Source organism: Opisthocomus hoazin, chromosome 27, assembly GCF_030867145.1.
Source record: "Opisthocomus hoazin isolate bOpiHoa1 chromosome 27, bOpiHoa1.hap1, whole genome shotgun sequence".
Classification (NCBI taxonomy): Eukaryota; Metazoa; Chordata; class Aves; order Opisthocomiformes; family Opisthocomidae; genus Opisthocomus; species Opisthocomus hoazin.
Window position 1 is genome coordinate 4,749,256 of NC_134440.1, and position 16,211 is coordinate 4,765,466.

Here is a 16,211-nt window from a genome sequence, read left to right on the forward strand (position 1 = left end):
TTACTCAGTCTGTCAGAAACCAGGAGGAAGGAAGGGAAAGGGGAAAAGATTCATTGCACAAGGGAGTGCACAAATCTTTCCTTTTCAGAGTAGGACACAAAATGTATTTATTTGTTTCTCTATGAAATATTTAAAAACATTCCTCCCCTAATATGTATTTTTACAAACCTGTAGTAGTTTTGGCAGAAATTTCAAGCCCTGCCAAGAAAGCTATTTGGACTGGATCCTTAAATAGCAGGAAAAATCAATTGCTGCTGTAAATGATGGTGTATTTCAGTGAGCACAGATTTAATATTGGGAAAGACTCCGCTGATATTTCAGCAGAAATAAACAACAGCAGGCAATTTACAAATGTGTTTTAGAGAGATAGCTTGCCCCAGTTCTTCACTGAAGCGCTCTGCCACCAGTGAGCAGGGCCCTCACCTTCTCCCTCAATCACTTTGCTTCTCTCCTCTTCCTCGAGATCTGGCCCTCTTTTCAGCTCTTCTTTCACTTTCACATCTTCCAAGGCAGTTTCCATAGCCATGACATCCCCAAGCGACTTCTGATCCTCTGTTTTGTGTCGTCTGGGTTGACTTCTTTTCCTGTGAGACCTAGAAGCACAGAAGTGTGATTCGACATAAAAGAATAGCCTTCAATATATAAACCGATCACTGACTTAAAAAGCTGAATACAAAATAAAAGGATCTTCTTTGGAAAGCAAACAAGGTAGCAAACAGTAGCTACAGGGCCAGCCAGATATCTGAAAGGAAACAGATGAACCTCGCATAACACAACATTTAAGATTCATTCACAGCAGCTATTAATTGTCTGGGTTTCTTCAAGAGCTTTTTCTCACCGTTACTAATGTCAGCTCACAAGCTGCAGTTAAAATTATTGTAATTTTATTTTAAATCTATTTTGCTTGTATTTCAAAATACAGATGAAAACTTATTACAAAGCTTCCTTTCATCCTCTGTCTCCATTCTATCACTTCTTTTCATTTTGTACGTGCCTCCCTTTGTCAAACTGCTGGAAGTCTGTGAAGCATCATCTCCCAGCTCCGAAACATTACCCAGCACTGCCAGTTTCTAAAACCACAGTACAATGAATGCTTATAACACAATCAATAGGCAGTCTATGATTTTTCAGTAGTGTAATTCACAGGGTCCAAGGCCTGTGAAGAAGTCTAACTAAAAAAAGCAGATATTAATGTGATCAGACTAACGCTAACAAGCCAGTAGCAATGCTGTTCTTTCTAAAGAGTCAACGCCACTCAGACAACGAGATTACAGTGGCCACAATGCAAAGATAAATGCAAATTCAGAAGTCAGGATAACGTATTTTGGTTAGAAGCTGTATCAGGAGCCAAGCACCCATCCAGCCACTCGCCCACTCCCCATCTCCCCAGTGGTACAAGGAGGGAAAACAGGAAGAACAAGAGCCAGAAAACTTGTAGGTCAAGACAAAGACAGTTTTAACAGGTGAAGGAAAGAACAAAAAGAGAAAGAAATAAGCAAAGGAAATCCACTCACCATCTCCCACAGGCAGACCCATGCCCAGCCAGCCTCCAAACAACAGCCACCTTGGAAGCCAACCCCCCCTTCTTTTATCTCTACCCCAGTTTTTACGACTCAGCGTAACGTTTGGTGGTATAGAATATCCCTTCAACCACTCTGGGTCAGCTGTGCCAGCTGTGTCCCCTCCCAATCGCTCGCCTACCCCCAGCCTAGTCACAGGGCAGGGCACAGAGTGGGAGAACCATGAAGCCTTGCCTTGCCACTGCGCAAGCTCCGTTCAGCAACAGCCAGAACATCGGTGCCTCAGCAGCTGTGTTGTAGCCACAGATCCCAAACACAGCCCCACCGGCTGCTATGAAGACAGTTAACTCCATCCCAGCCAGAACCAGTATGATTTTTTAAAGTGATCTATCAAATAGCTGCTTGAACGTTGAGTTTAAGTCTAACAAGCTCTCAAAACAGACCAATTCAAAGACCTGCCATTTTTACACCATTTTTAGCATAGAGATTTTTTTGAAAGCAGCATCTTCCATAGGGCCTCCTTGCTCCGGGCCCTTGCATCTACCCTCAGGTAACCAGCTGTAAACCGCAGACACGCTCCATTCATCGGCACAAAATGCAGGAAGAGCTGAAATTCAGCTTCCCATTCTCAGAGCCCAAAAACTCAGCTGCTAATTAGATCTGGAGTATAATGGAGTTATACCCTTAAATCAGGTAACCAACAAAGAAGGAAGAAAAAAAATTCAACCCGAGATGAATAATTAATAGAAAAGAAAGTTGGTCCATATGCACAGTAACTTGTAACTGCTAGACTCTAACCATATGGTAGCCCTCCAAGTATAGATGTTAACTTTGCACCTGCAAGACATTCCGTAGCAGGAACACCCAGCTGAACCCAGACGGATCAGCTTCTCTCTTCACTCATACCCTACGTACACACCACCTTCTCCGTGGGGGAAAGGCAAGGTGGGAGGAGGAGACAAACCTGTGAGACTTTTCCATTGCAGCTGGAACTTTCCATAGTTGGTGAAGAAAGCATCGGAGCAGAATCAAGTGTTACAAGCTATTTTTAGTGAAGTGTGTGGTTTATTCCCATGGTGTAGAAATGCCAGGCAAAAATTAAATCACAAAGCTTTATACTCAAAGTAGATTAAGGAAGAAAAAAAAAAATCTTTTTGCAGTCTCTTCTCACTCTGAACTTGTGGAAAAACAGAGAGGTAGAAAGCACATCATTTAAAGAAACTGTGCTTCCAGAACAAGCTGATGGCTGTACATTTCCAGAAGTGAAGATGTTCTGTATCTGGCAGAATTCGCATCCCAGAAATGGGCTTTTTGTGGGCTAGACCAAAAGAGTCTTTTTCTGAAGCCATGAAGTAAACAAAGTTGAGTTTTTCAAGGTAACTAAGTATGAACGACCTCAGAGAAGGTCTCCCTGCAGAGTTTGAAAGCTAAGTTTTCCAAGAGAGCTGACAAAAAAAGCAGTGTTTGTACTCTTTGAAGAACAGACCACAAAGTGACTTAAATTAAGCAGATACAACCGTGAAGAGGTTTGGGCAGAAGTGAATCCCATTCTTCCAATAAAGTCCATCCTGCTGAGAAAAGTCAGGCTTCAAGCAAAATTATGTCTTTCCAAGACTTAAGCATAGGAGAGAGATTACTGCTTAGCAGTATTCAACAGCTTCAAAACTGCTTCAGGATAATACTGAAATAATCTGGGAAACAATGAACAGATAAGGAAGAAAAGTACCTGGATCTTCTGCAACAGGCTCAGGTGAAGTGAGAGGCTTCTCTGCTAAGCAATAGGCTCAAAGAGGGAAAATAATCCCTGGTGTTCATACGTATCCTACGCTGTGCAAACACTGCAGATCTCTGAGTAACCCTTCATAGCCACAGGCAGTAAAGAGATGCCCAGTTTCCAGATGTGGAAGAAAAAGGTCCAGGGACCCACTGGAGTTCAGTCATTGCCCTCAGAGCAGAAAGCACAACTTCTGACTCTCGGACTACACCCCTTTTCTTGGAGCTCGCTATAGAAGGAAGAGCTAAAAACAATTTAGGAAGAGTTGCTCTGGAGTAGAACGACTTTGCAGAGGTCAGTTATCTGCCAAAACACCCTATTTATTACATCTCTTGGAGCACGGATTTAGCGGGGAACACACTATCCCATTTCAGCATCCGTAAAATAATGGACGCATCATTTCACGTAGAAATGGCTAGACAGAGGACCACCAGTCCAAAGCAACACCAGGTGACTGAAAACTCCTGGAAGACAATAAAGACCAGTGCCAGCAAGAGACACTTTCACTAGTACCTTCTCTTCTTCTTTGATGGAATACCTAAATAGATCTGCTATCGTCAAATTACTAGATCAATGGTTTTTAAACTGTTACTCAAAGTCCCTATCAAAGATGGCTCCAGAAACCTAAAGTCTATTTAAAGCTTTTTTCCTGGATTTCAAAGAAGGGATATTGGAACTGAAATTACAAGCAGAATATTACATCTGGATGAAGCAGTACAATTTCCAGAGACTGCCAACACTCACACCAGAAATTCAACAAATACTAGATAAGAGCATGAAGAAGTAAGCTTGTGTGCTACCCTGCAAGCACTCTGGGTAACAGGTAAAGCAGGAACAAGAATGACGTTTAAAAAAAGGGTAATGTTATAAAGAAGGAGAATATGGAAGGGCACAGGCTTTACATCCAAGTACATTCAAGCCCTATGATAATTCAATTTCCTAGAATACAGAGTCTTATTCCTCGAGTGAGCTCAATGAGGAAGGAAAGTTCTCCCATCAGCAGCCCATGTCTGAACCACTCTGGTTCAAGTCTGCTTTCTGAGACAGCAGCAGCTTTTTATTAACCGTCTGCTTCAGCGACCAGCTGGCTTTATCCACAACCAGTTCATTATTACACATCACTACTAATTCAGTGGATTAACTGCACATTTCAGAATGGAAAACCAGAACAGGCATGGGATAGCTGAGGTTCTCTAACGATGCAAGAGGAGATCTCGGAAAATGACACAAAACCAAGATGAAGTCTGAGAAACCTCGATGCCCAAAGACTTTTTGTGCCCTTTCAAGGAAGCAGGCATGAAAAAACTAACTGAAAAAGGAAAACACTTTCAGAGTTACTATTTTAAGAAACTTGACAGGAAAAAGAATGAAGTCATTTAAGTTGATGAGGGAAGTCACATACCGGTGTTTGTTGTCCTCTTCCTCATCTCCTATCCTATAAAGCAAGATTCCAACAGTAAAAGGTTAGCATGCCAAATTGTCCATTCCAGCATGCTGTAACACACAAAACCCACAGACTTGTAGAAAATTAATACAGAGATCAAAGGAAGCACAGAAAGGCATGCATAAAATCCCTTTTGCAATTGATGGGGTCTTTTTTCCTCCTGCTTTCTGATAAGTGAAGCTATAAATGTTTACTATGGACTTTTTTTGTCTTCCAGGATAAGAGATGAGATGTGAAGGGGCACACAGCGTCCTACTTTCAGAAAACACATGCTTCTATAACATTTAAAGGCAACAGAACAATGAGGGAGCACATTACCCAAGAAAAGTTACAAGAGAAAGTTTAAAATAAAAGAAGAATAAAAAGAAGAGTTTGAACTATCCCATACTAAGAATTACATCATTTAAAACCTTAGCAATTAAAATCAAACACGGTGCTCAGACGCAACTTTTTTCTATTTTTTTCTCCTTTCTCTTTACCTGCGAAGCAGTTTACCCTTCAACTCCGCCTTCGTCTCATTCCAGGCCTCTAGTTCTGGGCTAGTCAGAGCCGTGGGTTTCATATGGTCCAGGACGGTAATGTCTTTTCCTTGTTTCCACAAATCGTAACGTTCCGGTTGCAGGACTCTCACAAAGACATCCATGGAAATCTTCACCATGTCTTTGCGGCAAGTACACTGCAAGAGATATCCAGACACCAACACCACGTTAGATCCGAGGAACGTCTTCTTTTCTCGTCAGCTGAGTTTGCCTTTCTCCAGAGGCAGACAAACACTCCACCCATTTTGTCTGTGAGGCCTGCGGTGGGTTACTGGAGCGGGAATCACACCGATGTATCTGCGGGTATCTCGGCCTAATAGGAAGCACTGACTCTACCCACCCTTGGCAAAACCAGAGACAGCACAAGCTGCCACACTCTGGGAGTGGAGTTGAAGACTCTGTTCCAAGAATAATCTTCTCCCTCTAAGCCCACCAACCAAGCTGAAACTTTCTGGTAACTGACACCCAATACACCACTCATCTACAATCTCAGCCATCAGACAGTAAGAACTCTGGCTGATGCAGACCAGGTCTGAGTCCAGTCTCAAATCTACATTCCCCACATTAGCCAGTCTCTCGCAGAGTTTCTCAGGCTGAAAAGAGATTATTAATATCACTTCATAACTGAAAAAAGTCTTAAAGGAAAAAAAGACTGACCTAGTGAACAAGGCAATTAAACTTCATAATTACACATTATGACATTGGACACAAATCCTTCACAAGACCGTAGAGAAATAAAAAAGGCTACAATAACAACCACATTCTGCATCTAACCACATGCCTAAGCCAAAGCAAATGTGCTTTATTCATTTCAACTACTATGTGCTCATTAAAATTAACCTCTGGAATTACACCCTTGTTACTGTCCGTGTTTACACGACGACTACTTATCGTTGTTTTAATTGGGTATCTGTTTGCTCTGATGCAGCACAGAATGAACAGATCGAGTCTAGCAAAGGGATTCTCACCCAGGACAGATACCGGACTGAATCTGCATCCAGTCTTTAGAAACCTTCGACTCCAAAGAAGGTGCAGATTGAGACGGACACAGCAACACACCAGTACCCTCCCGCCTCACGGGGCTGCAGCTACAGCTTTGCTGGTGTGCCTGAAGGGTTGAGCCGCCTTTTCAGCTCTGCTCCGAGGTGCAAAGCTTTGCTTGGTACGCACTCGCGCTAACTCGCTTTTCAGCTTCGAGTTGAGGATGAGGTCACTACAGCCACTTTGCAGGACCTTTTTCACCCTTCCCCCCACACCTTTTCAAAACTACTCTATCCTTTCTCCTAGCAGAAATGCATGAAATTAAAACTTGTTTCTCCCCTCTCTTCTTTCACTACCATTATTAAAAGATTTCTGGCCCTAGTTTGAAAGAGAGAGAAGAGATTCTTTCTGCACAGCTCTTGGCTATCCCACTTCCCTCCCAACTCCTGTTTTTCATTTTGCAAAGACCGCTGCCTCCCTTCTGCTCTGCTCCAACCGGAAGAGCTGCAATAACCTGAGCGCGCTGAGTGGGAAGGAGCATTTATGGACGGGCACTTTCAGGAAAACTCAATTCACTTAATGAAAAATAGCGTGGGACAGAAAGGCTGGAAATGCAATTTGGCTCAGGCACGGCAGGAACACAGATGGTAGCCACGCTTCACACTCCTGGCCAGGCAGAGGCTTCTCACTGGCACCTCCATCAATACTGGCTTAAGGGATTTGTATTGAGCAGATTTTCAATCACTTTTCCTGAAGAAATTTTAAAAGCACCTGCACGCTGCTACGAAGAGGAATACAGAAGAGCCTGGCGCAGCACACACCACCGATGAGCTACGGAGATTGACCTCCTCTGCCTTTACGAAGTACGAAAAATGGCTTAAAAGGGGAACAGTCCACCCTCCCATCCTAACCTGAAACCAAGAGGCTGCAGCACACAGACCTCAAATCCTCCAAATCAAGCGGAGCAAATCCTGAGTCGGACGGGTCTAAAGGTCTCCAACCACTGCCAGCTTAAGAGTCTCACAAAAATGTGAAGTATACCCAGATTATCACGAATCCCCATCCTGAGCTATCTGGATGCTATCAGAGAAATGACACTGCGGGCTGCAATCTCCAGCGTGCCGCAACACCAGAGGCCCGCAGTAGCCAAGTTCCTTTCTTTACACAAATCTAACATGATGTATGTTTATATTTCAATTTTAATTTAATTTTATTGCTTTCACACTCGCATGCATGAATAATTTACAAAGCCTCTTTCCTCTGGGGCTTCTTCCGGACCATACAGTTATATTTCTTCAGCTGCTGCAGTTGTGTCACATCCACGTTCCCATAACGGCCAGGGTATTTTTCCATACCCTTCCCTCGGACACAGCAGCGAGATGCTGCTTAATGCAGCAGATGCTTCCAATACAACTGCAAAAGGGAATGTCCATGTGTGTCTGCGGTGGCAGAGGGAGGAGACTGGGGGAGATCAGAGGAAGAGACTGTGGGTAGAGAAGGGCAAGAAGTTTCCTTGCAAAAAATTATTCACTCTGTTCCATTAGAGCAGGACAAAAATAGCAAGCTTGTGTTTCCCTATCAATGATACCCATTTCCACGTATCGCCTCCCCTTCCATATGCGGAGTCGTGTTTCTTTCAAATTATTTAATTGTGGTCATAAACACATATATCTCCTAAGACATACTATGCCTACATCCCCCACCTCTGTCTCCCTATCCCAATTCTGCAGATCATATCCTTCCACATTCCATTTTTCACCCTCAAATTCTACCACTTTCATATTTCAGTATTATTAAATGAACATGTCTACACTTATAACACCACCACTTCGGAGAGATATGAAACCGTGAGCCAAAACGAACCACAAAGCCCCAGTTCGGGTTTTCGCAGAACTCCAACATACCAGTAGACCCGGGAAAGATTTAAGAGCGATATGGTCATCCAAAGCACAGACCATGGCTAAATGGCAATGTGAAAGATATACCTGTCACGTCAAAATGACAGCCGAGAGATTTAAGGAACTGAGATCTAATCAGGTATCTCTGTGTTTCTCCTCCGCCGTTCCCCGTTTGGTAGCCAGATCACCACACCAAACTGCTCGGGAACGGCAAGGCTGTCAGAGCGACAGATCAAACAGAAGAATCAACAACAGAATATTCATAACTTGGATCTCCAAGGACTGACTGCAAATCCTGAAAATGGGGGTGGAAAAAAACACAACAAAAATCATAACAGTTTTAGAGTTAGCTCTTTGCCTTTGGTTACAGGGGGTCTGAGACCCAAAACAGCAGCAAGAGGAGCTTCCATATTCGCCTAATCTGCAGGAACTTCATTTGTTCCATCTTCTGAGCGGTTTTCCTAGCCTCATCCCTCCTTTTTCATAAGCTAATGACTTTGTTAACCACATAGGATAAGAACATGCAAAAGCAACTCGCAATCTAAGCACATCCAAAAATACCATAAGGAAAGGCACAGAGTACAGCACTTTTCAAACCCAGAAAACCAATATTCTTCCTCTACTTATTATTTTATTATCTGCTACTCAAAGTTGGAGACTGGTAAAATAGCTGACCACACCAGGAACCCTGTCTCATCAATTGTAACTCAAAGACTGATAGTGGGAAATTTGTGGCTACTGAATGTGGAATCGTTATCTTATTTGCAATATTTTTTAAAAATAAAAACACCAGTAAGTCTATATAAAATAACAATCAAATAAAAAGACTGTCTCCTTGAAGTAATAAAATCAAATGATATGTGGAAAAATGCAACCTCGTTCAACCTCAACCTTCAGCATCATTTTTGTAAGGATATTTCCCTCCCTTCCCAGCTATTAACACTAAACTGAACCCCATCTGTTCCATAACATATAAAAAGTTAATGTAAAATAACCCCTCTCCTTATGTAGAAATAGTCCCAAAAATGATATATTTAAATTGGCACCTCTGCTTCTCCTGGAAAACCCCCTAACACTTAGCTGAGATCAGGGCCCACTGCACAGTTGTGTAAGACTCCGCCAGCCCCCGCTGTGCCTTAATGGAAGCGCAAACGTAAGAAACCCCAACCTGCTCAAAAGCTGAAGTTCCTTCAGCTATTCTGTCACCATTAATGCTAGACCAAAATCTTTGCTGAAAGCTTTTGTATCTGCTTTTTCATAACAATGAAGCCTAAAAGCCAGTTACTGGGATGGCTGGCGACACTCCAAAGGCAGCGGCGGAGCCGTTCTTGCGCTGCGCTACAGGAACACGTGCTGCTAACGCCAACAGCGCTCCCAAACCTCCCTCCATCAGTTTCCAGGACAAGGTAGAAATTTTCAGCTTTTGGGAGACACACAAAGTCCTCCCAGTATAATACTCTTCAACAGCTCCAATTTGTTATTGGATTACAGACGTCTTACTTGAGATCTGGTCAATACTCACCCCGTATGACAGAACAAACTAGTCTGGGCTCCAGTTGAACTTTCCTCACTCAGCCCAAAGCCACATTTCCACTCAGGCCCTGCACAGCAATGCCCTCACAGATAGCCAAGTCTTCACAAGTGACAAAGGCACATAAATTGCAAGTACGTGCCTGAAAGATGCGTGGCAGGTATTCCGCAAGTAAATGAGGAGTTAAAACTTTGAGAAGAAGGAGAAAAACCTAAAATGCATAGTTTGTGTGTTTAATGGTTGGTAGTTGAAAGCTTGTGGGAAAGAAGATGAGCCTTGACCCCCTGTTTCTCGTGTAATTACCAGCATTGCCGTAAGTCTCAACAACAAACCAGTTCATTAGGAAACCCACTGGAAATCCTCTACAGAGTTTCATAAACAAAACAATTAGGCAAAGATTTCCCAGGCCTCCCCCTGGTCCCTGGCTGCAGGGCACGCTTTCTCCTGGCGGGCTCCTTCGCTTGCTTCCGCAACGCTCCATGTGGACTTTCATGAGCTGGGTAAGTGGAGAGTGGTGATAGCTGGGGACTCGGATTTACCCCACTCCATTTGTACTAAGAGGATTTGGGTTCAAGATACAACACAAAATGCTACACGACACGCTTCATTTTAGGCAAATAAAATAATAACCCACCCCAGATGGCATCAGGCTTCTGCCGATATGTTACATGGAGATTTTGGGCAAAGCTATTTTGCAACCTCTGCCAGAATTCTTTTTTATCTTTTATTATTCTCTAGACTACACCTGCAAGGATGCCGACGGCTCCCCAGCCTCTCTCAAACATGGGCAATCCTCATTCCCAACCACAAACACAACGACAGCAGAGGGGCCGGAGCGAGGACCCATCGGTGGGGTCCCAAGGTACACATCTCAGGTAAGGCTGAAAGGACAGAGAAGGAAATTTTCGTGCTCTCAGCAGCACTGCAAGCAGGGGATTTAATGAAATGCCAGCTCCTTTCTGTTTTGACAGACTCATTCCAGCACAAGGGATAAACAAAATAAGACTTTCATCCAGCGGTTATGATGTAGTCTGCAGTGAACATCACTCTGAGGTTGTCTCCAGGTAGCATTTCTCCCACATCGTAAGACCGGCGGTCGGTGAAAGAAGTCCCGGCTGCGGCTGGCAGCGAGCGCGTCGCCTCGGCAGGTCGGTGCTCGAGCATCACAAAGCAGCGAGCGTGCACTGACGGGACCAGGCAAAGATCTACAGCTCTGAAGCAACAGCCACGCTAGACAATCCTTGCTAAGTGACTGCAGCTATCCTTTCATCCTCCTGTTTGATCACCTCTTTTTATTCATTTACTTTAAAAATAAAGTCCAATGCTGTGCTGCATTATGTGCCCGTAAACCAACAGACCAAGCAGTAAAATCCACGATTTTGTACCCCCCGTACGACAGTGAAGATCTACAGGCAGTTTGGAGAAACATGAGTAATTATGTTTGGTGGAATATGAAGTGTCAGTATCTAAAGTGACAACCCAAGATTTGCTTCTAGCACACTATGAAATTCTTTCCCTTGGTAATAACAAATATTCTTCAATAACATCTTTCGAAAGGGTATGAAGCTAAAAATATATTTTTTGCAATTCCAAATGCTACAACTCCGAACCAAGGGAAGGCTGATGTATAAATAAAGGAGGCAAGATATTGTATATCAATCCTAAAGGCAACAGCAATGAAGATCCTTCTGAAAACCACACACCAAACAACGCGCTTCTGCCTCTCTGCTGCAACAACCCAGACCCGTCTGCACGTTACTTTTGAAGCAATTAGAGAGTTGGGTCAGTACAGAGCAGAAGCAAGACCTGAGATTAGGAAGCCTGAGATTAGCAAGCACCCAGTTATGAGGCTACAAGAACCCTGAAACTGCCATTAGGGAACCAAACTGGAAGAAAATTAGAAGCATGGCTACCGGGAAAGACAAATAATACAGCAAAACAGAGAGGCTCTTCATAAGCAACCTACTCTCAATGCACTATAATAAATAATGAGCTTTATTTTCAAGTGTTCTTCATGCACAAAGCAAAGAGGCAGCAGGGTAAAACATGCTGCCTTTCAGTACATGGAAGGAATTTCTGTGGAGGACACCAAAAAGGCAAGGTACCCACTAAGAAAGCGTAACGTCAATTCACAGCTACTTGACACCCTCACGCTGCCTTCCAGAGCTCCTCATTTCTGCAATGCTTGAACAGAATGCTCTTCCTTCTTTGTATCTATGCCACCATGCGCCACTCCGAAGCGATTCCAAGGGAGCAACACCAGCTGCACAGGAAAGTGCAGAGCTAAGGCAGCTTTTAAGAGGGATTTTTGATGGCCTTGCCATACCAGCATCCCCAACGCCAGATGACCCTTAAGCCCCCGCTCTGACACATGAATGATTGGGGCTGGTAGACTTTATCGGGGACTCCTGCGTGACAGAGAAGCTGAACGAATAGGCTGCAGGGAGCACATTCTTCACACTGCTATTTACTGCAGCCACAAAGCACACCGCAACCTCCACGCCATAAATCACAGGATTAGCGAGGCAGAGAGAAAACGGGAGACTGTGTCAACCCTGCCACGTCAGGGCTCCACGGGGTGAGGGCAGCTTTCCACACCAGAGATCCAGCAGCTTCCATCGCCGGCTCTTGGAGAGTCACCCCAAGCTGGCAAAGTCATTACTAAGCAGCACTCCAAAAGTCAAGAGCAGCATGCTTACACCTTGCAGTAATTAACCTAAAGTAAATTAGGCTGAGTAGCATAAATAGGCCTAGTCTGTTTAAAACAAAAACCTGTTTAAAAAAAATGAGATCCTTCCTAGTTCACTGCTTTACGGGTTACACCACACACTGAGCAGAGAGGGAGGCGAGCTGCCCGAAGTCCTCACTGCCCCGAGGTAGAAATGGCTCATTTACTGTAAATCGAGTCCTGAACAGTTTATAATTACATTCTGAATTTAAAACTCATCTCTCAGTTGCCCCTTCTGAAGGGCAGGACACCCAGAAGGGACAGGCCGGGCACCTGCTTCGCACCCATCCCTGCGCACGGACGTCAGGCGCTGGGTCCAGCGGCAGTCGGGCATCCTGAGGAGGGAAATGCCGGAAGGCTCCAGGGCGTACTGTTTCTGCTGGCAGAAGTGTTAAGTCTTCTGCCTTCGTTAATAAAAACAATGACAAGCAACCTCCCAGTCAGTACTTCCAAGGAGAACCTCGGAAGAGAGCTGATAAAACAAAGCTCCAAGACAATTTCAGAAAAATAACGGTCTCCTTTCTACCTTAGCATGAAAAACACTAAAAATTCCTCTTTGTTGCACCAGAACCAGTGCTTTGTCAAGAGTAAGGTATTAAGGTTGTTTACAAATAATAAAAGAAAATAAGTAAAAAACATGGAAGATTTTGTACAAGAGCAACTTTGAATCTGTCTGACAAAAAAAACCAAACCATGGAAATGCTATTTCATAATAGATTTTTTTAATGTATTCTAAAGCTTAAGAGGTCTAACTAGAGTCAGTCAAGGCATACGTACAAAGTAATGCAAAAATGCAATTCTGATTTCCCTTATCTTGGAGACCAATTTTACAATATTACCATATAGTATCTTATGAATTTTATTTGCTTGGAAAATAAAGACGTCTTTTAAGAGAAAAATCTACTAATATATGTATAGTAAGAAGCAAGCTTCATTTTTAAAAGGAAAATTATGTGCTAGACAACTTTAAGTCACAAATCCTCCAAATGTAAATTTGAGATCTGTTATTCCAATATCATACCAAAAAAACCATGTGAGGGGAGGGTTCAGAAGCAGTAAGCTATGTAAAAGCCCATAGTCTGAGATCAAAAAGGCATCTCTCAAAGATGCCTTTGTAGATCAGTAAAATCATAGGTTGGAAAAGATCTTCAAGATCATCAAGTCCAACCGTCACCCCAACACCCCCATGCCTGCTAAACCATGTCCCCAAGTGTCACATCTACACGATGTTTTAATCCCTCCAGGGATGGGGACTGCCCCACTGCCCTGGGCATCCTGTCCCAATGCCTGACCACTCTTTCAGTAAAGAAATTTTTCCTAATATCTAATCTAAATGTCCCCTGAATCCAAACAGAAGGGTCCTCCTTGTCACCCCCTCCTCTCCCCAGCAGCACCCGAGCAGCACGGCAGGACTGCGCTGCACCGGAGCGGAGCTCTGCGTGGGAGTACGGCACAGGATGAGATGAGGGCTACTTATTTCAGCAGGTAAACTGCAGGATTTGGGAAGGAAGGGCAACTCGACCCCATTTTATATTGAGACAGATAATTCCAGCACTATCTCCGGAGTAAACAGGAGATGAAATGAAGGTATAAAAATGTCAACCGACAGTAACACAGGCGTTCTCATCCAGGAGTGCCTGCTATTAAAATAAAGGCAAGTGCAAGAAATTGTTCCCCTCCCACCCACTTATTTCCAGTCCAGTTTGCAAAAGAAATAGAAAAGCCAACCTGTGAGGTGCACTTGAATTTCTCATAAAATTGTACACTCTGCAAGTGTCCTTTTGAATACCAGGAGACTTACGGGCCACCTCGACTTCAGGAAGGGCACTTTACTAAAACACTTGGCTTTAAAAGGGTTGCTCAGGCAAATACACAGCTATTCAGACCCTCTGTCTGTCAAAGGCTGCATCAAAGAGTTTTCAATAACTCAGCAAATCAGAACAGTAATGAAGAAAGGCTCATGTAGCAAAACAAACTAGGAAAAAAACACTATGGTAGGGAATGAAACTTATCATTCACTGCCTTTCACTCACCAGGCCTTTGACAACCAAAGAGAGAGAAAAAAAAAAAAAAAAAACATGACAGAGTTAATGGAAGACAAATGATTGAAGAACTCCAACTACAGAGCACAAAGCAAAACATAGCTCCCTAATTTTCTAGGCTCTGACTCTGCAGGTGAACATTAACTAGAGTATGTACAAATAAAACCATCCCTACTCAGGTGTGTTATCTCATCAGTAATGCTCAGGCCCAAAGCACAGCGCTTTACCCCCTTACAGCTGACTCCTGAAATACTGTGCCAGTACCTCCAACACTGCAAAAACCCTTTTAACTCATCTCTTCTGAATCTCTTTGATTTGCACACTGTGACAGATTGATACTCATGTTAGTCAAATAGGACTGCGTCTTAAAAAAAAAAAAAAAAGCATTCCCTGCCAGAATTTGATCTCCCCATGCAGCAACAGCAAAGACTGCTGAAATGAATTCCCAACACATCTCTGGGAGGACCTGGCGACAGCACACCAGGATTATCTATGGGAGGCCCAAGATTAACGGAAGGTCTCTCCCCCACCCCTAGACACGTGTCTGACAGATGTGCTGTCCCACCACAGCTCTTCACGCAGATTAGGTGAACAGGCAAGCTGCGGTTGGCCTCAAAGTCACCTTGACTGCAAAGAAGTCAGCTGCAACACAAGGGTCCTCGAGTACAGATGGAGACATTTACATTGACAATAAATGGGATAACAGTTAAAGAGCTGTTAATTCTTACACTTCTGGGCACAATGTCCAGCTGTAGGCAAGACATCCATTTCCCAGTGGTACACCACCATTAATTAACGACACGAAGTAAAGGAGAACGTTACACCCTTCCTCTGCATCCAAGGAGATCGACACTTGCTAAGAACAGAGAGCAATCAGTCCTGAGGATTTATACACATCATGAGAGATGACAGGGATTTTGTCTGCCACATACCAGCACTCTGCATTGAGGCTACAGATGCAATCACCAGAAAGATCAGCAAATCAGGAGAGAAATTCTGGTGGAGAAAGGAGAGAATTCTGGTGGTAACCCACGTGCCAAAAGCTACCAGCTTCCAAACTGCCCACCTGAGCCCGGGACACACTAAACAGATACTGGAGACATCCGATACAGATGGAGAGGCAAATTTATCTCTGTGTATTGGCCCCCTGTTTAGTTAACCAGGATGTTTTGGTCAGTATGTTCTTACAGTACGAGGCTACTTGTCAACCGCTGGTAACAACTTCCATCCAAAGACATGAAACCCAGCACCATACCCCAGTTACCACTATACATACCCTCTTCCAGTTCCTTCACGTCAACTTCTCCTGAGCAGTTCCGAGACTCCAGAACCTCTCACTAGGTTCTCAAAAAGCTTTGAACCAAACAGCACAGCTAGTTTATTCACTTGGGTATTCACCAAACCAATTTCCAATTGAATTTTTAAGCATCTGTTCATCCTGGTTACAAGTTTGCACAGACACAAGCATATTTACCCACAATTAGTTTCCTACACAACTCTGCAGCCATTGCTTTTTTCCTTTCCCCTAATGCTGATGCTTGTTCTACAGTTAGAGCAGAACCAGTGTCTAAGCAGCTGATCTTTACACTTCAGTCTAGTTATTCTGTATGTTTTACAGCCTCGGCAGGTTCTGCTGTGGTTAGCAGAACACTTGATCCATCTGGCAGGCAATTAGCACGGCTTTGTCTATGTTTCTCCGAGGTGAGCCATTACCTTCCCACGCAAGCTCTCTCCTGTGCTATGCCATCGACATA

General features: G+C 43.7%; 1 protein-coding gene across 3 annotated transcripts in view; it reads right to left on the reverse strand.

Annotated features, from left to right (window-relative positions):
* Positions 1-16,211, reverse strand: part of KDM4B (lysine demethylase 4B) — a 98,031-nt gene that overhangs the window by 28,660 nt on the left and 53,160 nt on the right. For 2 of the 3 annotated variants that reach the window (XM_075444180.1, XM_075444179.1), the window contains exons 9-11: positions 5,218-5,414; positions 4,697-4,729; positions 424-593 (exon numbers count right to left, since the gene is read on the reverse strand). In XM_075444180.1, coding sequence (XP_075300295.1) covers positions 424-593; positions 4,697-4,729; positions 5,218-5,414 — 400 coding nt within the window. The remainder of the gene's footprint in view (positions 1-423; positions 594-4,696; positions 4,730-5,217; positions 5,415-16,211) is intronic. The other variant, XM_075444181.1, reaches the window with a different exon arrangement.